The sequence below is a fragment of the Oncorhynchus nerka genome, linkage group LG18 (assembly GCF_034236695.1).
Source record: "Oncorhynchus nerka isolate Pitt River linkage group LG18, Oner_Uvic_2.0, whole genome shotgun sequence".
In the NCBI taxonomy this organism is placed as follows: domain Eukaryota; kingdom Metazoa; phylum Chordata; class Actinopteri; order Salmoniformes; family Salmonidae; genus Oncorhynchus; species Oncorhynchus nerka.
Window position 1 is genome coordinate 53,549,965 of NC_088413.1, and position 24,177 is coordinate 53,574,141.

Consider the following 24,177-nt stretch of genomic DNA (forward strand, 5'->3'; position numbering starts at 1 on the left):
TAGTAATAAAACCAGATTTTAAAAAATAGATAAAGAACACCTTACCGCACAACAGGGACTGAAGAGACTGCTATTTTTATTTATTTTGTATTGTAATTTGCACTGTATTATGTAGGTAAGTGGCATTGCACAAGCCTTGGCCATCTCCTGTTTCTGAAGCGTGAGGCAGAAACAGAAGATTATATAGTGTTATGTATATTATATTACATACAGTGCCTTCAGAAAATATTCATACCCTTTGACTTATTCCACATTGTGTTACAGCCTGAATTCAAAACTGATTAAACCTATTTTTTTCTACACACAATATCCCATAATGACAAAGTGAAAACTTGTTTTTAGAAATTTGTGCAAATGTATTGAAAATGAAATAAATCTTTTTTTACATAAGTATACACACCCCTGAATCAATACTTTGTAGAAGCACCTTTGGCAGCGATTACAGCTGCCAAAGAATATGTTTTATTCTATACAGGCTTCATTTTCCCTTTGTCATTTAGGTTAGTATTGTGGAGTAACTACATTGTTGTTGATCCATCCTCAGTTCTCCTATCACAGCCATTAAACTAACTGCTTTAAAGTCAACATTGGCCTCATGGTGAAATCCCTGAGCAGTTTTCTTCATCTCAGGCAACTGAGTTAGGAAGGATGCCTGTATGTTTGTAAAGACTGGGTGTATTGATACACCATCCAAAGTGTAATTAATAACTTCACCATGCTCAAAGGGATCATGTTAAACAAAATCAGGCACACGGTGTGAGTCCATCCAACTTACTATGCGACTTGTTAAGCACATTGTTACTGAACTTATTTAGGATTGTCATTACAAAAGGGGTTGAATACTTATTGACTCAAGACATGTCAGCTTTTATTAATTTGTAAACCTTTAGAAAAACATAATTCCACTGACATTATGTAATCCATTTTAAATTCAGGCTGTAACAACATAAAAGCCTTAAGGGTGTGAATACTTTCTGAAGGCACTGTATATTATGTATTTGTTGTGTTTTGTTCCCCGTTTGGACCCCAGGAAGTATAGCCGGGGATCCTAATAAATCAAATAAAATGAGACTGGTGTTTTCCTCTGAACTCTGACAGGGCCAGGGATCAATAGAAGGGTGTCTGACCTCAGTGCTCGTCAGGGGGCAGGGCCTCAAGGGCTAAATCTGGACACGGTAATGTGTGTGTGTGTGTGATAGCGCTGTGCTAGATTGATAAACTCTGCTAAACCTGTCTCAATCCTGTTTAGTCAACAGACAGCGCTATTCCAAGGACAGGTCTAGCAGAGTCAAGGTGCCTGAACAGTCACCTGTCAGAAGTGGTGGTGAAGTGAGAGCTGATATCTCAGGCTCTGTTGGATAAACACAACAAAAGGCTGAAAGGGAAAAAGAGCAGCAGACTAGATTGGAGGTAGAGAACACTTCCGGTAGTTCATCTAAAAAATAGCAAGAGTGTTATGGCAAGGTTAGAGTGGACGAAAGGAGGTACCATCATGCTCAACCAACCTTATAGAAAGAGTATACACTGTAGACTATACAGGACCCTTTGGTAGGATAGGTGCATTATAGTTAGAGTTGACAAAACATCTGACTTACTGAAAGTCTTGCAGATGTCGGACACGGCCTTGAAGACGCGGTCGGAGAAGTTGACCTTGACCTTCATGTGCTTCATGTTGGGCAGCTGCAGGCGCAGCAGCTTGTGCTGGGGGGTGAAGAGGAGCCGGGCGTCTGCCTGTATACCATACTTGTCCAGGGTCCAGTGGGTCTTCAGCAGCCACGTCTTCTTCTTCTCCCACCACAGGGCGTGGTCCGACCAGTCCTTCTTCACATCTGATGGGAGGAGAGAGTATTAGTTTGTCAGTAACCATCACTACATTTATGAGTTTGATACAGTGGCCAGAACAAAAATAAACTGGATGTCAGTGACCAGAAACAAAATGGATGTCAGTTTAGTTGTCTGTTTCATAACTATCAAAAGAGTTGAGTAACACAAAACTGTACATGGAATTCATTCATGTCACTGCAATGACCGTTTTATGTCCTGCCTATGGCCAAACTACTAGATTTATCATAAACCGATGACGCTAAAGCCAACAGTCCTCATTCATTGAATTATGATACAAATCAAGACCATGCAAATGAAAGGAGAAACCTCTGTGTCACTCTGACAGATTGATGGAACACGTTTAGGACCAGGTGGGTGAGGTTGAGAGAGAGAAGGCTCCTGGATTCTTTCAAGAGGGAACTCAAAAGGGAGGAGAAGAGTGTGAAAGAAGCCTGCTGTTTACGTGACACTGTGGGGATATCAGGTTCAAAACGCCCTCTTTGTTCCAGAGTCACACAGTGATCCCAGTAATGCCAGAGACATGCCACCCAAAACCCCTCACCTCCCAGTAGACTGTTTGACGGGTTCAAAACAATGACATTGGACCTGGGTGTGTGTGTTTTTCTGTAATACTGCTTTCACATAGGATTTATGAATTTGAATAAATCCATTGAGAATATACACCATCAAAAATAAATGTATTAATTCATTTATGCATGTCCTAAGAAACATAATACAGAACATTTTCAAAATAATAAAATAGCATATTTTGAGTTTAATTAGACCTGTTCAGGGCCTGTGCAGTCATTGCTGCGCCATCCAAATGAAATCAATAGGCCTACAGTACACTTGATTTAGGCTACATTATTGCATGCTAAATGTTTCTGATCAGTGATCGATGAGCTATACCACCTCACCTCCACTTATTTTCCCAGTCAGAAACCAATTAACCAAATAGCCTATAAAGACAGATTCAGTTTAACAAAATCACATTGATTGATTATCAGACCAGTCAGTTAAGTCACATGCTTTTGGTTGGGAGTAGGTCTAGGCTACTAAACGACTGAGTGAAAAGCAAAATAATCTACTTGTTAAACTAAATAACATGGGAAAATGTTTGAGCCCACTAGACAAGATGACCATGGGCAGCTCTCACCTCAACTAACATTTCCCCAACATAATTGTAGCCTAACCAATATCCAAACAACAAAAATCTGACATTTATTGATTTATCAAGACGAGTCCCCACAATTGCCTCAAAGCAGTGTGATGGCGCTGTCCCAATCAAAACAGTGCTGAAATCATCCTCTAGTTGACCACACACACAGGTAGGCCATTGCTTTACATATATTACAAGGATTGGTTGACTTTGGGAGTTTCAGTAAGCAACAATTGAATACATGCCTTCAATTGCCATTCACTGATCTGTATTCCCACAGTAATTCTTTATGGATCCATCCAGGTGTGGGTAAGGACACATGCTTAGTGGTGGGCTATGTGAAGTGCTTGCAACATTTAGAACTGGCAGGAGGATGGTTAACTGGCGCTGCCTAACAACCATCAAGAGTTTAAGAGCATAATGCTTGCCAATGTCGCCTCAGCATTGCTCCTACCTTCCATACTAAGCCGTAGGCAGAACGTTAACGAAAATATTACTAGGTCGTTTGGGGGAAATAAAAGTTTTGGCTTTCATGCCGGCAATAGCTTTCAAATATAAGGAAGAGAAAAAAAAGTTAGTGGAAAAAAGTAATAGTATGAAGGGATATAAGTGTGTGTCCCCTTTGAGCGCTGTCTTCATAGAGAACGTGAAAAGCCCAGGGATTTGAGGGAACTGAAAGCAGCTGGTTAAGAGATTACTTTGCTTTCTATTCCAAATGCAGTATTGTGATGACCTGCTTTCTGAGGCTGTTTTCCCTTTGAACCTCTAATACCTTAGAGCCCAGGAGCAGAGAAAATATGTTTTCATGCTACCACTCACAGGTGAAAGATGGACAGCCTGTACTGTTCCTTAAGAACCACATATTGGCAGTGGAAGAATGGATATCATATCTGATGGCACTGGGATACATGGTGAATATAGCACGGTTTACACTTCTGATGCAGACATATCGGGGATCAAGCACTTCAAGCATCTACTGATTTTTGCAGATTCAAACAGATGTCATACCACTAAGCGTACGTGTGTGTGTGTGTGTGTGTGTGTGTGTGTGTAAGACAAGTAATCATGACGTAACCAGTGAGATTGTGCTGGAAAAAAATCACGGACAACATTAACAGGCGTATCAGCGGATGTTCCCTACAGCAACGACATAATCACTCTGGCACACATCCAGAAAGACACTCTCCTGAGTAGTGTCCCATCCCCCACCCCTCTCCCCCTCCTTTCACCCACCCCCTTCTCTCCTGGAAGCATTGAGTGAAGCACTGAGTCACTGTTTCTAGTGGACTATGACATTGATCCAGTCAGTCTTTCCAGGGGCCACACCTCCACGTTATTTCTATTTCTAGAATATCACTGAGTCATCATCATCACAGACCCTTAAGATGACTCAATTCTGCCGTTTTAGAGCAGTATGACCCTATATAGTAGGTTGGGACCCACTGATGTGTTGTGGCATTCTAATCCCTCTTCGATTAATAAAAGGTGGTTGTGGTTAGAAACATGGTTTTGTCCGTTTAGAGGGAATAGCCTAGACTTTGGGAGGGTCATTATTTTAGAGCACGCCTCTGTGTAGGAAAGCTACCATTATAATTATGACTACCTGAAGGGAGTCATCTGTATGATGCTCATTTAGAGTACTTACAGTGCATTTGGAAAGTATTCAGACCTAGACTTTTTCCACATTTTGTTACGTTTAGAGCTGTTGCGGTGACCGTATTACCACCACACCGACAGTCACAAGTCATGAAGGCAGTCAAATTCCACGTGACCATTTAGTCACTGTAATTAGGCTTCTCCAAGCTCCGATGCTGCTGCTGGTCAGTAGTAGCCTACCCAACTTGCTAACTGCCTGGTACTCAGCATTCTATTGTCTCTAATCACTTTGACATCAATGCAAACATCTAATCAAACACTCCATGAGAGCCCATGAGATCATGTTGCGCAACATTTCTATAGGTTATGCAATTGCTTAAGAAAACAGACTGGTGGCCACTTATAAAAAGAGGATACCATCAGCTTTCTATAGGCAGGGCCTAGTATATTTATTTCTCAACTTTCCTGATATTAAGCACATTGCTTATATTTACAACATGAGTATAGACTACCAGGTTGGCATGAAAATGAACCAGAGAAAAGTCCTCCATTCGCTATCTAAGTTCATAGATTACATGTATTTTTTCCCGCTGCCCTGTTTTGATTCAGGTGCGTGATAATGATCCAGGTTTGTATCACACCTCATGTAGCCTAGCCCATAGGCCTATATGTTTTAATAAGGTTTGTATCACACCTCATGTAGCCTAGCCCATAGGCCTATATGTTTTAATAAGGTTTGTATCAACTAGTGGCCAAATAACTTCAAATTAAATTAAGCCTAATTGGCATACATAAGCAGCGGTGAGTTTCAAGGTTGGGGAAGATAATTTACCATAAAAATGCACCTTTATAATAAAAGCGTTATATGCATAATTGCATTTGTTAATGGCGTTTTCTGCTAATGGAACATTCACGCTTATAGCCTACTACCATGTGCACATGGCTGTGCTTATAATTAGAATAAATAAATAAATAAATAATTAACCTCTTAAGTCGACCCTCTACTTTTTTGAACATTCTGTTAAAAATCGCGCAACATTTCAGCGCCCTGCTACTCATGCCAGGAATATAGTATATGCATTTGCTTAGTCTGTGTGGATAGAAAACACTCAGACGTTTATAAAACTGGTTAAGTCACTGCTGTGGCTTTACCAGAACGGCATTTACATCGAAAAGCACAGGAAAAACTGATCACTCAAAATGGGAAAATATATCCATGCGCTACTTGAACCCATTGATAAAGGTGAACCACGATTAATTGACTGAGGTTGCAGTACCTACAGCTTCCACACGGTGTCTAGAGTCTTGTCATTTCCCTTCAAGTTTTTTCTTGGTCAAACACATGCAGGGCACCGTATCTCCTATGGTCTAGGACCGGATATTTTCGTTGAGTTTCTAGCCGGACATTTTTCCAGACGGACAGCTAATGATCTTTACATCGCCTCCTGATGAATTTTATCGCTTATTAACGTTTACTAATACCTAAAGTTGCATTACAAACGTATTTCGAAGTGTTTTGTGAAAGTTTATCGTCGACTTTTTGAATTTTAAAAAATGACGTTACGTTTTGAAACTATTTTTTCGTTTATCACACAGTCTACATATAACGATATCTAGGCTTTATATGGACCGATTTAATCGAAATAAAGACCCAAATAGTGTTTATGGGACATCTAGGAGTGCCAACAAAGAAGATGGTGAAAGGTAATGAATGTTTTCTATTTTATTGTGCGGTTTGTGTAACGCCGAAATGCCAATTATTTTGTTTACGTCCCCTGTGGGTCTTTTGGGGTGTTGCATGCTATCAGATAATATCTTCTCATGCTTTCGCCGAAAAGCATTTTAAAAATCTGACTTGTTGCCTGGATTCACAACGAGTGTAGCTTTAATTCGATACCCTGCATGTGTATTTTAATGAACTTTTGAGTTTTAACTAATACTATTAGCATTTAGCGTAGCGCATTTGCATTTCCAGAGCTCTAGTTGGGACGCAAGCGTCCCGAGTAGAAGCAACAGGTTAAGTAAGCAAGCATATTGAAAATCGGCCGATATTAGCTAAAAATGGCAACATCGCCATCGGCCAGATGTCTAGTTTAACGCCGATGTGCAAAACCGATGTCTAAGCTGAAGTGCATACCTATATAACGTAGGTAGATGACGTAATGATGCCACGGAAAATACAGCGTTACACAGAACAAAAGCAGAAACATACTAAGGGCACACTTCCAACAACTAAACAAGTTCAAGTCCAGCAGTCATTTGAAAGAGTAAGAACATTTCAGATAGACAACTCAAAAGGCAAAATCCATTAAAGCCAAGATAATTCACTGCCCTTGACAATCAACCGCTCTCGGTCGTGGATGATGTTGGCTTTCGCCGACTGGTCGAGCACCGATATAGACTACGAAGTAGGCACTATTTTTCAGATGTTGACCTACTGGAGTTACACAATATTGTTGAAACGCACATTCATGAGCTACTTGCTATGAGCGTCACTGCTATTAGCTTCATGACGGACATTTGGACCAGCGATGTCAGCCCCATGAGCATGCAGAGTCTGACAGCAGTGGGTCGACAAGGATTTCCTATCGAGGACAGCTGTATTGCATGTTCAAGAATATGCTGGTTCTCATACCGCTGCTGCCACTTTAATGGCATTTGAGAACATGTTTGAAACTTGTTAACATGAACACACTTCTAGCGCCATTCAAACAACTGACTGGAGAAATAAGCTCAACTGCGTCTGCAGCAGAAGTGATACCCTCTGTCATGGCATTGAAAAATCTGCTCAACAAAACTTCCGACACATACCGTGGGGTTAAAACTCTCAAATGTTCTCTACAAGAGGCTGTGAACAAGCAATTCGGTGGCATTCTCTCTGCGCCTCTTCACTGTGTAGCCACCATGCTCGATGCTAGGTATAAGGGCCGCTTACTTTGATGCAGACAAGAAACAGGGTTAACTTGACATTCATCTTTCCCTTGATTCTGACTAGTCTCCCAGTCCCTACTGCTGAAAAACATCCCCACAGCATGATGCTGCCACCACAATGCTTCACCGTAGGGATGGTGCCAGGCTTCCTCCAGACTTGACGCTTGGCATTCAGGCCAATGAAATCAATCTTGGTTTCATCAGACCATCTCCACAGATGAACTCTGTCAAGAGTAACCATCAGGTTCTTAGTCACCATCCTGACCAAGGCCCTCCTCCCCCGATTGCTCAGTTTGACCGGTCGGCCAGCTCTAGGAAGTCTTGGTGGTTCTAAACTTCTTCCATGTAAGAATGATGGAGGCCACTGTGTTTTTGGGGAACTTCAATGCTGCATACATTTTTTGCTACCCTTCCCCAGATCTGTGCCTCGGCACAATCCTGTCTTTTCTATGGACAATTAATTTGACCTCATGGCTTGGTTTTTGCTCTGACATGCACTGTCAACTGTGGGACCTTATACAGACAGGTGTGTGCCTTTCCAAATAATTTCTAATCAATTGAATTTACCATAGGTGGATTCCAATCAAGTTGTCTGAATACTTTAAGTGCACTATAATCTACTTAATATTCAGGATTTGTAGGCTAGTCCATCAGCGAATATAATTTCCAATCCAAACTACCAAGGGAGAGTCTGGAAATATTTGTTCTGTATGACACGAGCTAACTGGTTATGGCTAAGCAGTCTCATACATCGGCACATTCAACAAGAACCTACTTCTGATTCATTCTTCACAGCTTCTGCCTTTCAAATCCAGAGTTGGGTGCCATGGCAACCGCAGGCAAGGTAGTGGGCATACTGTGCTTTGTTGACAACCTTAAAATCACTCTTACAGGTGAGTGATGTGGGTGAATTTACAGTGTGCACTGAACCCAACTACTGACTGTTAGCAAACCTAACCAAACTGGCTGAGGTCTAGTGATTTCAGATTAAGATGAGGCAAAAGTAGAGAGAAAACAGCATCTCAGTGTAAACTGGTTCATATACTATAATATTGTGTAGGATAATATTGTGATAGTTCTGGGTCAGGTATTCCCAAATTGGGGTACAAATAAAAGTGATTGAATTGTAAAAATAAACATCACAGAAATTCTTTATTTTCAAACAGGGTTATACATTTGGGTGAGGTTTTATTCCTCGCCTGAGTAGCCTCGTTTCACTGCCAAACATACAATTAAACCATCTAATGTTCAGTGAAATAACAATACAATGTCAAATACAGATAAGCCTAGTCAAATAAGTAACATCCAATCACATTAACCGTTACTCTCACCGGGAAACCTTCACTCTTCTGCAGACATTTAGAAACATGACAATTTGAAAAACAAGCCATGGGAGTTTTTTGAGCGAGAATAAAGATGACATTCGAGTAGTAAGACATGTATAAAAGCAACAGATAACATTAATTAGAAGGGGCTACAAGCGTCTTATATGGTGAGCTACCGAGTGGCTAGGACAGGCAAGCCCCATATTATTGTGGAGGGCTTCATTCTTCCTGCTGCTGTGGATATGGCTGGGACAATGCTGGGGGGGAAAGGCCCAAAAAACGAGAGAGACAAGGCCTTCATCAAACAACAACACTTTCACGATGCATCAGTGGCATGACAGGAGATGTTTTGAGTCAATTACTGCTTCGCATACAAGCCAGTGAATTATATGCGTTACAGCTGGATGAGTCAACAGACATGGCGGGCCTGGCACAGATCCTGGTATATGTCCGTTACGTTTATGGGGTGTCAATTAAGGAAGACACCCTTTTAAGTACTGGACAGCTTTGTGACATCAAATGGACTTTGATGGTCAAGATGTGTTGGTATCTGTACTGCTGCCGCAAAAGCCATGACAGGGAGACATAGTGGAGTGGTAGCGCGTTACAAGCAGTTGCACTGTAGCATACACCAAGAGGCTCTTTCTGCCAAAGGAATGCCTGAAAGCTTGAAATACGTTTTGGACACTATAGTGAAATCGGTTAGCTTTGTTAAAGCAAGGCCCCTGAACTCTCATGTATTTTCTGCACTTTGCAATGATATGGGGAGCAACCATGTAACGCTTTTACAAACATACAGAAGTGAGTTGGTTATCAAAGTATTGACACATTTCTTTTAAATTGAGAGAGGAGCTTAAATTTTTCTTTACTGACCATCATTTTCACTTGTCTGACTGCTTGCATGATGATGAGTTTCTCACACGACGGGCCTATCTGGGTGATGTTTTTTCTCGCCTGAATGATCTGAATCTAGGATTTCAGGGACTCTCCGCAACTATATTCAATGTGCAGGACAAAATTGAGGCTATGATTAAGAAGTTGGAGCTCTTCTCTGTCTGCATTAACAACACACAAGTCTTTATATCATTGTAGGATTTTTTGGGGTGGAAATGAATTCTAGCTTACGGACAATGTCAAATGCGATATAGCAAAATTATTGATTATTATTTGTGCTCTGGTCCTATAAGCGCTCTCCACACGAGCCGGGTTGTCACAAAAACTCACAAAAAACAACATTTGAGAGTGCGCCGACTCTGGTGCTAGAGGGGGTTCGCTGCTGGAGGTTGAATTATGGAAGGGTACGTACGGGACTATAAAAAGTTTGGGAACCACTGGTCTGGATGAATGGATGACTGTTGTGCAGGTAAGGGAGTTTTGTCAAGCTGTTGCTTTGGAGTGTTTATCTATGTGGGTTATCTTGGCACTTGACTGTAAACATTACACGCTTTCTATTCAGGAGAGTGTATATGTGGGGTCTAGTTGTCACCAGCATGTTCTAATGCCTCCGCTGTGTGGCATACAACTTCATTGCCCCAAACAAACTTATCTAGTATATTTCTGAAGTCTGGTTATGGCTGAACTGAGGAAAGAGGGAGAAAGGGATATTGAAAATAGACGCGTGTGTATTTTCATAGCTATCCTCAGAATTTCCCTCATGCAACCTAGCAATTTCTGGTGTTTTTGCACCAAGAGTACTATGCATTGGGCAATGTAGGTCTTAACCACAGTCCAATGTGTAGCTATAGCGGTTCTCCTTGGCTCTACATGTATACAACATACAGCAGTCGTTCTCCCTCGCCAGATGGAGTCAGTTTCTTTCCACTTCCCAGAGGGCTGTGCTGCTGCTGAGGTTCTGTCCCAACCTCCCCGCCCATTGCCAAACCCCATTGGCCAGCATTTTCATGATTATTTTATGACATCACTGCGTTGTGCTTGGGAGAGGGCTGGTCCTATAAATATCCGTCAAGCAGCCTCAATAAAAACCTGGTAATTCAATATGTAAAGAGGAGAGAGAGGGAAGAGAGCGGGCCAATGACATCTCTCAGATAAAAATGCTACCTGCTTGCTTGCCAGGTCTGACGTAATGGGGGGGGCTAAGTAATTGGGTGTATTAAATGCAGACCCCGAGTCCTTGGGAAGAGTGGTGAGGGATGGAGAGAGGTTGTAGAGTGGTAGAAATAATGTTTTATGAACTCTGTGGACACATGTTCTGAAAGGTGGTGTGTGTGTGCGCGCGCGCATATCAATCGATCATCTTTCTGTACAGTGAGTGCGTAGTCTGCGTACTAATGTGAGTAATTTGAATTGGTAAGTGCTGTCAAACAGTGCTTTTCATTCACCATCACGACCATGGAATTGCCGTGGTTAACACAGTTTATAAACCAACCAAGCCCGTCCCTTTCAGGTCTCTATTTTAACAAGCCTAACGCAACAATCAGTCAATTTAAGCACTGGGCAGTAGTGCTATAGGTTCGAGGGTGTGTTGCTATTTTCACAAGAACAATTATTGGCGCAGTTGCTGGGTGGGTGGAGGCTTGGCCCCTCTCCGGCCAATCAGAACGTGCTCTATGGCTAAATGTGTGGTTGCTTCAAGTTGTGTATTAAAGGGTTTTGGGTATAGTCTTGGAATCAACTCCAAATTCTAATGTTAGTCCCTTATAGTTTGTTAAAAAACCTTAAATAAAAAGTAAATGTAAACTTATCCCATGTTTGCCAATTGTGTCCCATTTCAGGAAGCTAGGCATATGACGCACCTCACTTTTTCACAGGAGAGGTAATTGAATGTAAAAAATAAATTAAAAAGAGGCAGAAATGCCTGCTGGAACATGTGATCTTGTGCTTTAATAACAAACCTGTATCTGTAAATATCAATAAAATTGTCAAAATTACAAGCCTAGTTAGGTTAGCCACAGAAAAAGACAGGAACCTTCCCGCTGAGATAAGAGATGAGATGAGTCCAGATTGGTCTGCCATGTATGCTTCAGGCTATAACATGAGCTGCTTGGTACATGTAGATAACCCTTTAGTACCACAGTTTTTTCTAAGACATAACGTTATCCATGGAGAACGGCAAAAGTCTTGCTACTGCTCTGAAAATTGCTGCCATGAATTTATCAGGCGCTATCGACAAAGTTCAGTGGGACAAAGTTGTGATTGACAGCTTTCTGAACACGGTCAGTGTAAACCGGAGTGATTTCACACGACGGGCCAAGCAGTACAAACAAAATGGAAACTACACAGGACGTCTTAGTTAATAAACAGGGCACCGGCCTGCCGTGAAGCATTCAACCATGTATATGAGTTTACCTACATTTTCAGACATTGCAAGTTTCTAATTTTGTCAAAAAGTCATTCGCTGCAAGTTAAAGTGTACTGTTAGCTAACGAACGTTAGGTTGCTAGCTAATGTTGTGTCTGATTGGTAATATTATTAATATCTCACAAAGCCGTTTGATTTGCTAGTTATATCCTAATCTTAGCTAACTAACATTGAACCTAGTTTTTTAGCTTTAGCTAAGTGCAGATTCCTACTACAGAATTTCATGCATGATGGCTAGCTATGACAATCTGTTTGTATTGCTACTGTGTGAGTTGGGAATATGGTTCATTGTTTAGCTCGCTAGCTCCATGTCTAAACTAAAGCCAGGTGTGTTTGGGGGTGATTACGGCCATCTATTGTATTTCATGAACATGTGTAGCTAACATGTCTACACAACAGTGACCCATCCACTTAGCTTGGTGTGGCTAGCGGTGGTTATAGCATATCTTTCAAATTAAGTGTGTCTGGGTAAGCGTCATCTAATAATTATACAATGTTTTTAAATCGGGACAATTTTTTTCATATTGTTACTATGCAAATAGGCAAGTAACCATTTCACTGTAGCATTCCTTCTGTATCCTTTGCATGTGGCAAATAAACTTAGATTTGATTTGATATAGTGGGTGCTGACCAGAGACGGTAATGTGAAGAACAACATGACCTGCACCAAAGTCAGATTAGGATATAGGCCAAGGACTAGTTAGTGTACTTTTACCTGGAGTTTTTCCTTCATCTTTTCATATGTCGCCCCAGCGTAAGTTGTTTTTAATTCACGTTATTTCAGAATGCACTCTGTTCCAAAATGTTATTGTTACACAACAGGACAATAAACACGTGTTGCCTGTTAATTATCTATAGGCAAGTTGTATTTTCTAACAGTTTAACATTTATCAATGTTTCCTCAAATCAAGTATGCAGACATTTAAGTCCAGCACGAATTGGCCAATTTTCTGGTTGGTGCTTGCATCGCCTTCCTGGTTGTTTTCCTTACAAATAATAACTTTGGACATGTGTGCATTCCTATCAAATATTGTGTTGTCGTTGCTACTATAGCATAGAGTATGTATGGAGCATAATGTATTTACAGCTTTACTTATGTTTTGAAGATTGTAATGGACACCTATGACGTGTGTAAAATACTTTAAAGGTTGTACTGATTATAATGAGCTAATGCTAAGCTATTTGCCAGCTAAGTGTGATGCCATGTTTGTTGACATTATACAAGGCATTCTGGGTGTCATGTAAACATCTGTCAGACCAAAGATGTTATGAGGTGAAGGAATGGTTCACATTTTTCGGGTAAAATTCCGGTAGTGAATTAGGTGAAGTGAATGATCATAGACGACACAGCCCCTTCAACATGCATACTGCAAACAGACCAATCTCATCTGGTCTCCTCCCATCTTTGTTTGACGCGAATAACAAAAATGGCGGTGCGCACAAACTACAATCAGATTACTTACGATTTCTAGAAAGTGTTTTACAAAATTATTTTGGTCAATGTTGAGCTCACATGTGACGCAATTACAAATAGTAATTGCTATTAACATATTCATATTGTGGTTTCTAAATATGACCGCTTGTGTTACGTTAATATTTCCTCAGTTAGGGCTAGGACTAACGTAGCTTACAATTTCTGGTTTGGATGATTGTGTATGCTGTTGCTACTTCTGTGAATGTCTGAACATTGCATCCAAAAATATACTGGTCATATTCAGGACTTAACTTTGTAAGAACTGTGTTTGTGCAAAATGTTTGTGAAAAACAGTGTGGCTAGCTCAAAATTCAGACTGTTCAGTCAATCGAAACATTATAAATAAGTGTTCTAATCAAATCGGAATGATCATACACGTTTGTTAGTACATGTGAAAAGGTTCACGTAGGCTACTACTTTCACCACAGCCTTTTTTTACTACACTACCTTACACTCAGTTTAGCACATGGTCTCACATGTGAATCCTTAAATATATGGGTGGGGCAAAGGCTTAAGGAAGTGTGAACGATGCTGAATAGGTGTAAACAAAGAGCTCTCTAATAGGTACAGCAAAACATTCAAGGGACATTTTCTCAAGTGGGGCCACACCGGCAGTCACAAGTCATGACTGCAGTCAAATTCCACGTGACCACTTAGTCACGGTAACTACGCTTCTCTAAGCTCCGATGCAGCTGGTGGTATTAAGTATCCTACCAAACTTGCTATCTATTGTCCATCTAATCATACTGACATAAAATGCAAATGTAGTAAAATCAAATCAAACACTCCATGAGTGCCCATGAGCTCATGTTGCGCAATAATTCTATTCGTGGCCTCTTTTTAACAGAGCATCCCATCAGCTTTCTATAGGCTAGGCCAACTATATTTATTTCTCAACTTTCCTAATATTAAGCACATTAAGGAGCTTTACAACAGGAGTATAGCCTACCTGGCTGGCATGAAAACTATCCTCTATTCGAGTACATAGATTACATGTATTTTTTCCCCTGCCCCTGTTCTGGAGACAGGTGCATGATAATGGTCCACACTAAATCAAAACTAATTTCATACATACAGTGGGAAACAAGCTGGTTGAGAGAATACCAAGAGAGTGCAAAGCTGTCATCAAGGCAAAGGGTGGCTACTTTGTTTAACACTTTTTGGGTTCCTACATGATTCCATGTGCTATTTCATAGTTTTGATGTCTTCCCTATTCTACAATGTAGAAAATAGTAAAAATAAAGAAATCCTAGAATGAGTAGGTGTCCAAACTTTTGACTGGTACTGTACATATTGGAATCATCTTACCGATCGCATTCACACATCTCCAGAAGTTGCATTGCATGCGCACCACGGACGTTCTCACGATAAAACCAGAATGATTCATTCTAATAAAAAAAATAAAAACTAGTACTGTTTTTTCAACAATAAATCAAATGTGAGGATATCATAAAATTGGCAGGATAAAAAAAAGATAGCGCATTGTTGTTGATTCAGACTTCGTTATAGTAGGCCTAGGGTAAGGGTAGCATGGGTTAAAACAAATATGGAACGGAAAAACAAACAAGTGTTACAGGAAAATAACTTTAAATACAAGGTTCTCTTGTTTCATGATAGGTCTAGACACATAATGGAGAGGGTTTTATGCACATCCAAAGCATGGCTAAAATAATGTAGGCCTGCCTTAAAAACATAGATCAAAAATAAGTAACGTCAGCTCACTGTTTTGCTCTTCTCAAAAATGATATTTTAATAAAGCTTTGGTGATTAAGGTTTATTTCCAAACAGTCTCACGAGCAAAACACTATCAATGGTCTTATTTTGCCTACTTGATTACATTGGGCAGGACAAAAAGAAAAACAGTCTTCATTAAGAGGGGAGGCTATGCTTGTTTTAACTAAACAAAAGGGGAGAAAAAACAGTAATGATATGTTTCTAGATACAGTAAAGTATAGAGGCACCAAAAGCACCAAAATCTTGTTCCATGATCATATGCAGATGGCATTGAGGAGTACACCACATCAGTCACTGGCTTCATCAAAAAGAGAATCGATGACGTGGTCCCCACACTGAAATGGATTACTTCCGGCGCTGACAGAGACGGCCGCCTCGCTGCAAGTTCCTGGGAAACGATGCAGTATTTTGTTTATTTACCTGTTATTTCTTACATTGTTACCATAGGTAATCTTAGGGTTATAACATATAGTCGGGAGGAACTACTGGATATAAGAGCAACGTCAACTCACAATCATTACGACCAGGAATAGGACTTTCCTGAAGCGGATCCTCTGTTTAGCCCACCACCCAGGACAATGGATGGGATTCCAGCAAAACAACGTCGCCGTAAAAGGGGCAGACGAAGCGGTTTTCTGGTCAGGCTCCGAAGACGGGCACATCGTGCACCGCTCCCGAGCATACTATTCGCCAATGTCCAGTCTCTTGACCACAAGGTTGCTGAAATCCGAGCAAGGATAGCATTCCAGAGAGACACAAGAGACTAACGTTCTTTGCTTCACAGAAACATGGCTCAATCGAGACATGCTATCGGAGTCGGTACAGCCAGCTGGTTTCTTCACGCATCACGCCGACAGAAACAAGCATCTTTCTGGTAAGAGGGGCAGGGGGTGTATGCCTTATGATTAACGAGACGTGTTGTGATCATAACAACATACAGGAACTCAAGTTCTTCTGTTCACCCGACTTAGAATTCCTCACAAATGTCAACCGCATTATCAACCAAGAGAATTCTCTTTGATTATAATCACTGAACAAACTTTATTTGACTATGTAAACTGGAAACCACATATCCTGAGGCTGCATTCATTGTAGTTGGGGATTTAAACAAGGCTAATCAGAAAACAGACTCCCTAAATTCTATCAGTATATTGATTGTACTACCAGGGCTGGTAAAACCCTGGATCATTATTATTCTAACTACCGCGACCTATATAAGGCCCTCCCCTGCCCTCCTTTTGGAAAAGCTGACCACGACTCCATTTTGTTGCTCCCAGTCTATAGACGGAGACAAAAACAGGAAGCTCCCGCGCTCAGGTCTGTTCAATGCTGGTCCGACCAATCTGATTCCACGCTTCAAGATTGTTTCGATCACGTGGATTGGGATATGTTCCGCACTGCGTCAAATAACATTGATGAATACACTGATTCGATGAGCGAGTTTATTAGAAAGTGCATCAGCGATGTCGTACCCACAGCAACTATTAAAACATTCACAAACCAGAAACAGTGGATTGATGCCTGCATTTGAGCGAAACTGAAAGCACCAACCACTGCTTTTAACCAGGGCAAGGCTGGTCAGTAAGCGTCAGTATAGAGACAAAGTAAAGTCGCAATTCAACGGCTCAGACACGAGGTATGTAGCAGGGTCTACAGTCAATCACGGATTACAAAAAGAAAACCAGCCCCTTCGTAGACCAGGTTGTCTTGCTCCCATACAGACTAAACAACTTCTTTGCTCGCTTTGAGGACAATACAGTGCCACTGACACGGCCCGCTACCAAAACCTGCGGACTCTCCTTCACTGCAGCCGACGTGAGTAAAACATTTAAACATGTTAACCCTCGCAAGGCTGCAGGCCCAGACGGCATCCCCAGCCGCGTCCTCAGATCATGCGCAGACCAGCTGGCTGGTGTGTTTAAGGACATTTTCAATCAATCCTTATCCTAGTCTGCTGTTCCCACATACTTCAAGAGGGCCACCATTGCTCCTGTTCCCAAGAAAGCTAAGGTAACTGAGCTAAACGACTGCCGCCCCGTAGCACTCACTTCCGTCATCATGAAGTGCTTTGAGAGACTAGTCAAGGACCATATCACCTCCACCCTACCTGACACTCTAGACCCACTCCAATTTGCTTACTGCCCCAATAGGTCCACAGACGACACAATCACAATCACACTGCACACTGCCCTACCCATCTGGACAAGAGGAATACCTATGTGAGAATGCTGTTCATCGACTACAGCTCAGCATTTAACACCATAGTACCCTCCAAGCTAGTCATCAAGCTCGAGACCCTGGGTCTCGACCCCGCCCTGTGCAACTGGGTACTGGACTTCCTGACGGGCCGCCCCCAGGTGGTGAGGGTAGATAACATCTCCACCCTGCTGATCCTCAACACTGGGGCCCCACAAGGGTGCATTCTGAGCCCTCTCCTGTACTCCCTGTTCACCCACGACTGTTTGGCCATGCACGCCTCCAACTCAATCATCAAGTTTGCAGACGACACTACAGTAGTAGGCTTGATTACCAACAACGACAAGACGGCCTACAGGGAGGTGGTGAGGGCCCTCGGAGTGTGGTGTCAGGAAAATAACCTCACACTCACTGTCAACAAAACAAAGGAGATGATCGTGGACTTCAGGAAACAGCAGAGGGAGCACCCCCCTATCCACATCGACGGGACAGTAGTGGAGAGGGTAGTAAGTTAAGTTCGTCGGCATAAACATCACGGACAAACTGAATTGGTCCACCCACACAGACAGCGTGGTGAAGAAGGCGCAGCAGCGCCTCTTCAACCCCAGGAGGCTGAAGAAATTTGGCTTGTCACCTAAAGCACTCAAACTTTTACAGATGCACAATCGAGAGCATCCTGTCGGGCTGTATCACCGCCTGGTACAGCAACTGCTCCGCCCACAACCGTAAGGCTCTCCAGAGGGTAGTGAGGTCTGCACAACGCATCACCGGGGGCAAACTACCTGCCCTCCAGGACACCTACACCACCCGATGTCACAGGAAGGCCATCAAGGACAACAACCACCCGAGCCACCGCCTGTTCACCCCGCTATCATCCAGAAGGCGAGGTCAGTACAGGTGCATCAAAGCAGGGACCGAAAGACTGAAAAACAGCTTCTATCTCAAGGCCATCAGTTAAACAGCCACCACTAACATTGAGTGGCTGCTGCCAACATACTGACTCAACTCCAGCCACTTTAATAATGGAAAAATTGATGTAAAAAAATGTATCACTAGCCACTTTAAACAATGCTTACATACCCTACATTACTCATCTCATATGTATATACTGTACTCTATACCATCTACTGCATCTTTCCTATGCCGTTCTGTACCATCACTCATTCATATATTTTTATGTACATACAGTGGGGCAGAAAAGTATTTAGTCAACCACCAATTGTGCAAGTTCTCCAAAGTGTGGGCCTGTGCCCAAGAACACTAACGTAACCTTGCCTAAATGACTACTGACCAGTATCACTCACGTCTGTAGCCAAGAAGTTGCTTTGAAAGGCTGGTCATGGCTCACATCAACACCATCATCCCATAAACCCTAGACCAGCTCCAATTTGCATACCGCCCCAACAGATCCAAAGATGATACAATCTCTATTGCACTCCACACGGCCTATTTCCACCTGGACAAAAGGAACACCTATGTGAGAATGCTATTCATTGACTACAGCTCAGCATTCAACACCATAGTGCCCTCAAAGCTCACCAATATGCTAAGGACCCTGGGACTGAACACCTCCCTCTGCAACTGGATCCGGGACTTGCTGACGGGCCACCCCCAAGTGGTAAGGGTAGGTAACAAGACATCCGCCATGATGATCCTCAACACGGGGGCCCCTCAGGGGTGCGTGCTCAGTCCTCTTCTGCACTCCCTGTTCACTCATGACTGCACAGCCAGGCACAACTCCAACACCATCATTAAGTTTGCCGATGACATAAGGGTGGTAGACCTGATCACTGACAACGACAAGACAGCCTATAGGGAAGTGGTCAGAGACCTGGCCGTGTGGTGCCAGGACAACAACCTCTCTCCCTCAACGTGATCAAGACAAAGGAGATGATTGTGGACTACAGGAAAAAGAGGACCGAGCACACCCCCCCATCCTCATCGACGAGGCTGCAGTGGTGCAGGTTGAGAGCTTCAAGTTCCTTGGTGTCCACATCACCAACATGGTCCAAGCACACCAAGACGGTCATGAAGAGGGCACAACAAAACCTATTCCCCTTCAGGAGAAAAGATTTGGCATGGGTCCTCAGATCCTCAAAAGGTTCTACAGCTGTACCATCGAAAGCATCCTGACTGTTTGCATCCCTGCCTTGTATGGCAACTGCTCGGCCTCCGACCGCAAGGCACTACAGAGGGTAGTGCGAACGGCCCTGTACATCACTGGAGCCAAGCTTCCTGCCATCCAGGACCTCTATACCAGGCAGTGTCAGAGGAAGGCCCTAAAAATTGTCAAAGACTCCAGCCACCCTAGTCATAGACTGTTCTCTCTATTTTTTCATAGACAGACTTGAAAGCCAGATCAGTAATTATTGCAAAAAAGGTTAAACAATTTTGATAAAATAATTACATTATTAGTTGGTCTTGCGGTTCTAGCCTTATATTTAGCCTAGGTAAATGCAGTGAATTGAGCAACAAAGCTTGTTTAGAGAAAACGTAATAAGATTCCGTATATCGTGAATCACCCATAAGTGTGAAAAAAAAAATCTATATATAGTTTAGGCCATATTGCCCAGCCTTATGACAGGAGAGAGAGAGGGAGGGAGAGCGAAAGTGAGAAAGGAGTGGGATAGAGGGAAGTACATTATCCTGTCACATGTTGGCAGCTGCCAAGCTAGAAGTCACACGCTTTCTGTTGGAGTTTACAATGCCCATAAAAGTAGACATAAGCTATTCTGACATTTGTGACAAGCCAGATATTTCCATTTCAAAACATAGGCTGAAATGGTCAATGTGTAGGCTGTGTCATGTCAGAAGGGTCAAAGCCAAGTGGCAAAAACGTTCAAATTAACATTGAACAACCTCAAGTAGAACCACCTCCCATTTTGTGCCTATTGACTGATGCAACCCTAGCTGACCGTCACAAACTACATTATAACTTAGTGGTTAAAGAATAGCAACAACAGTCTCATGTCTGTAGAAGACTGATCTAGGACCAGAGATTAACTTGATAAGAAGCCTTAGAGTAAGGCCCAGAATCAGGCCCAGTGAACCCAATGGCCTTAAATTATCTGAATCTCCTCATGGCAAACCTAGAGCTCGAGGATTATTCTGCCTCTCCAGAGAAACATGACGGCTCTGCCCTATTCCTGATGGCTCTGTAATGGATTATGCCTTTCCAAGACAGTTTCTTACACACACATTATATTCATAGCAACAAACATATTCATGTGAAACATCTTACACACAGGTTTGTAGTTGGCCGATGACATCATTACACCCTGGATGAGGTTTGGTCACATCACGCTATGCCCTGGCGTGCGTATCCCTGGCGACTGACTTCTCAGGTGTAGACTAGTGGTGTGAGGCGAGCAGAATGTTATCACATACAACAACATGGCTGTCCTCCCCTCATGGCCTCCAGCTCACTGACTTCTATTGGAAACATTGACACTTCACATCCAGAACACAGGTAGAATGTATTTTACTGTATATTCATTTTAAAAGCAGCCATTTGAGTCACATATAAAATGGCCAAATAGTATCATAATGTACCACTAGTGTGGCAATGTGCAAAGTTGCAACAAAATTCATTATCGAATCAAGTAAATAGATATTATGGCAACATTCAATCGCATTGCCTGCTATAACATAAGCTCCTTTTTGTAAATATACCCTGACTGTCTTTGGAGTAGGGGGAGGGAACAGAGTAGGTCAATGTTGACCAGCTGAGAGACAGTCATTCCATTAGCTTAACTGTACATCGTATGTTGTAGTATGGCATTTAGCAGTCTTTTATTGTACTCCTAGTTGCTGATACTATCTATAGCATAAATAGTGCTATGATTTTCATGTCACAAAAGTTATATGATACGAGGAAGCTGATTAGAGAGGTGGTGACTAGGGATGTTAACGATGAAATGTTTTAAAATTGTGACAATGTTAAGAAAAAACGGATTAACTTTTATTCTTTCAAACTAAGTTACAGTGCAGTTATCACAAAACTACCACTAACAGGTCCCGATCATCATCATCATCAACAATGCTGTAACGTATTTCAAATGATTTCCGCAATGCGGAAACGCAGACGGCTTCGTGGAATTTGTTAACAAAAATGGAATCAACTGTAAAACGTGGAATATTGCAGAATTTTCCATAATTTGGCAGATATATAAAAAAAGTCTAAGTAGGCCAAATTATTGTAGTAATGTAAATTATAACATTACAGACGAGTAGGCCTAGATAAATAATTCAGTTTTTGATTGGGGTGCTTTGAGGGGGGGGGGGGGTGTTTACACTTGAAATAACACTTGTCACAATTTATTTTAGGCTAAAACAAAGTTTATCCTCATCTTTCATAAACCAGTACTTTCTGGTGGATGTCATGTTCATGGACGGATGCAACTGCTCAACGTTTTCCCAAGCTATACTAGCCTCCCTCCACAGCAACGATCTGAACCTGAAAGATGCGTGGGCAGTGGTCACAGATAATGCCTCCTACTGCCTGAAGGCATACAAGGAGGTTCTGAAAGAGTGATGCCCAACAATGTCCATGTAACCGGTCTCTGCCATGTCATCAATCTGGTGTGTGAGACCTGGCAGCACTACAAATACTTCTCTGAAGTTGCATCACTTGTGACATGGATGAGATCTGCCTTATTCAAGAAGCCTGCCAGAAAGAGAAGATGGGTGAGCTTGCAGAAAAGTCATCCCAGGCAGTCAAACATCCTCAGTCAGCTGGTAACAGAGAAGGTGCTGGCCCTCACTGTTAAGCTAACCATCTCAGAGGGATGCTCCAAACTGATGACAGCTATGTCAATCCTGGAAGGAACCCACTGTCCAACAGCAGTGTCTGCATACAATGTCTAGTGAATGGAATAGCAAAAACATGTGGATATGGTGTCAAGACAGATGAGCTATTGAGAAAGATGGGGATTGGAGAGAGGAGGTTGTTGCTTGACCATCTCCATGATGCATTCCACTTGGCCTTCAAAGTTCTTAAAGCACTGGGACACATATCCAGACAGAAAGGACTACAAGCTGGCTAGTGTGTTTGATCCTAGGCAGGCTCCAGCCATGAAAAAGCAGGTTGAAGCCTACACACACAAACACAACTGAAACCCATGGCAAGCCCATCAACAAAGCTCAGTGAAGAATGGATTGCCTATCAGCTGTGTCCAGGGAGCCCTCACCTGCTTGCCAAGTGGAACTTGCCGATTCCTGGAGGGGCCTGAGTGCAAGATTCCCAAGAGTTGCAGAAGTGGCCATGCCCTACATCTACTTCCCAGTCAACTGTGAGAGGAGTTTCAGCAAACACAAGACTCCACTCATAGACAAGTGAGAAGCACTCACCGAGCTCAACAGAAAAGTGGCTGACAATGTACTTCAATGGAGATGTCTGTGATAGATGGAAACCTTACAATGGACAGACACAGGAGCTCATAAATTAGTTTCATAGGTTTTGCATATTGCTGCATTATTGCCTATATTCTTGCATTACTTTTTTCATTTATAATGAAACTCTAATGAAGCACTTGCCTTGATAAAAAAAAAATAGTGCAATGTTGTGGCATCATTACAGATTTACTGTTATATCGTATTACATTTGACCTTTAATTTATAAAATACTCAATTAAAATGGAAAAAACAGAATGGGAGATTTTTTCCCCCCTAGTCCCTAGATAAACTCAGCAAAAAAAAGAAACATCCTCACTGTCAACTGCGTTTATTTTCAGCAAACTTAACATGTGTAAATATTTGTATGAACATAAGATTCAACAACTGAAACTGAATAAGTTCCACAGACATGTGGCTAACAGAAATGTAATAATGTGTCCCAGGATAAGGGGGGAGGGGGGTTAAAATCAAAAGTAAGTCTATCTGGTGTGGCCACCAGCTGCATTAAGTACTGCAGTGCATCATCTCCTCATGGACTGCACCAGATTTGCCAGTTCTTGCTGTGAGATGTTAACTCTTCCACCAAGGCACCTGCAAGTTGCCGGACATTTCTGGGGGGAATGGCCCTAGTCCTCACCCTCCGATCCAACAGGTCCCAGACGTGCTCAATTGGATTGAGATCCGGGCTCTTCTCTGGCCATGGCAGAACACTGACATTCCTGTTTTGGAGGAAATCATGCACAGAACGAGCAGTGTGGCTGGTGGCATTGCCATACTGGAGGGTCACGTCAAGATACCACGAGGGAGGTGGATGTCTTCCCTGTAACGCACAGCATTGAGATTGCCTGCAATGACAACAAGCTCAGTCCGATGATGCTGTGCCACACTGCCCCAGACCATGACGGACCCTCCACCTCCAAAAATCGACCCCACTCCAGAGTACAGGCCTTGGTGTAACACTCATTCCTTCAACGATAAATGCGATTTTGACCACCACCCCTAGTGAGACAAAACCGCGACTCGTCAGTGAAGAGCACATCGACAGTCCTGCCTGGTCCAGCGACAGTGGGTTTGTGCCCATAGGTGATGTTGCCAGTGATGTCTGGTGAGGACCTGCCTTTACAACAGGCCTGCAAGCCCTCAGTCCAGCCTCTCAGCCTATTGCAGACAGTCTGAGCACTGACAGAGGGATTGTGCGTTCCTGGTCTAACTCGGGCAGTTGTTGC

At 42.5% G+C, this 24,177-nt stretch overlaps 1 protein-coding gene across 6 annotated transcripts in view; it reads right to left on the minus strand.

Moving 5' to 3' along the window:
- Window positions 1-24,177, minus strand: part of LOC115146086 (fermitin family homolog 2) — an 84,669-nt gene that overhangs the window by 41,930 nt on the left and 18,562 nt on the right. For all 6 annotated transcript variants that reach the window (XM_065004175.1, XM_065004174.1, XM_065004178.1 and 3 more), the window contains exon 3: window positions 1,596-1,829. In XM_065004175.1, coding sequence (XP_064860247.1) covers window positions 1,596-1,829 — 234 coding nt within the window. The remainder of the gene's footprint in view (window positions 1-1,595; window positions 1,830-24,177) is intronic.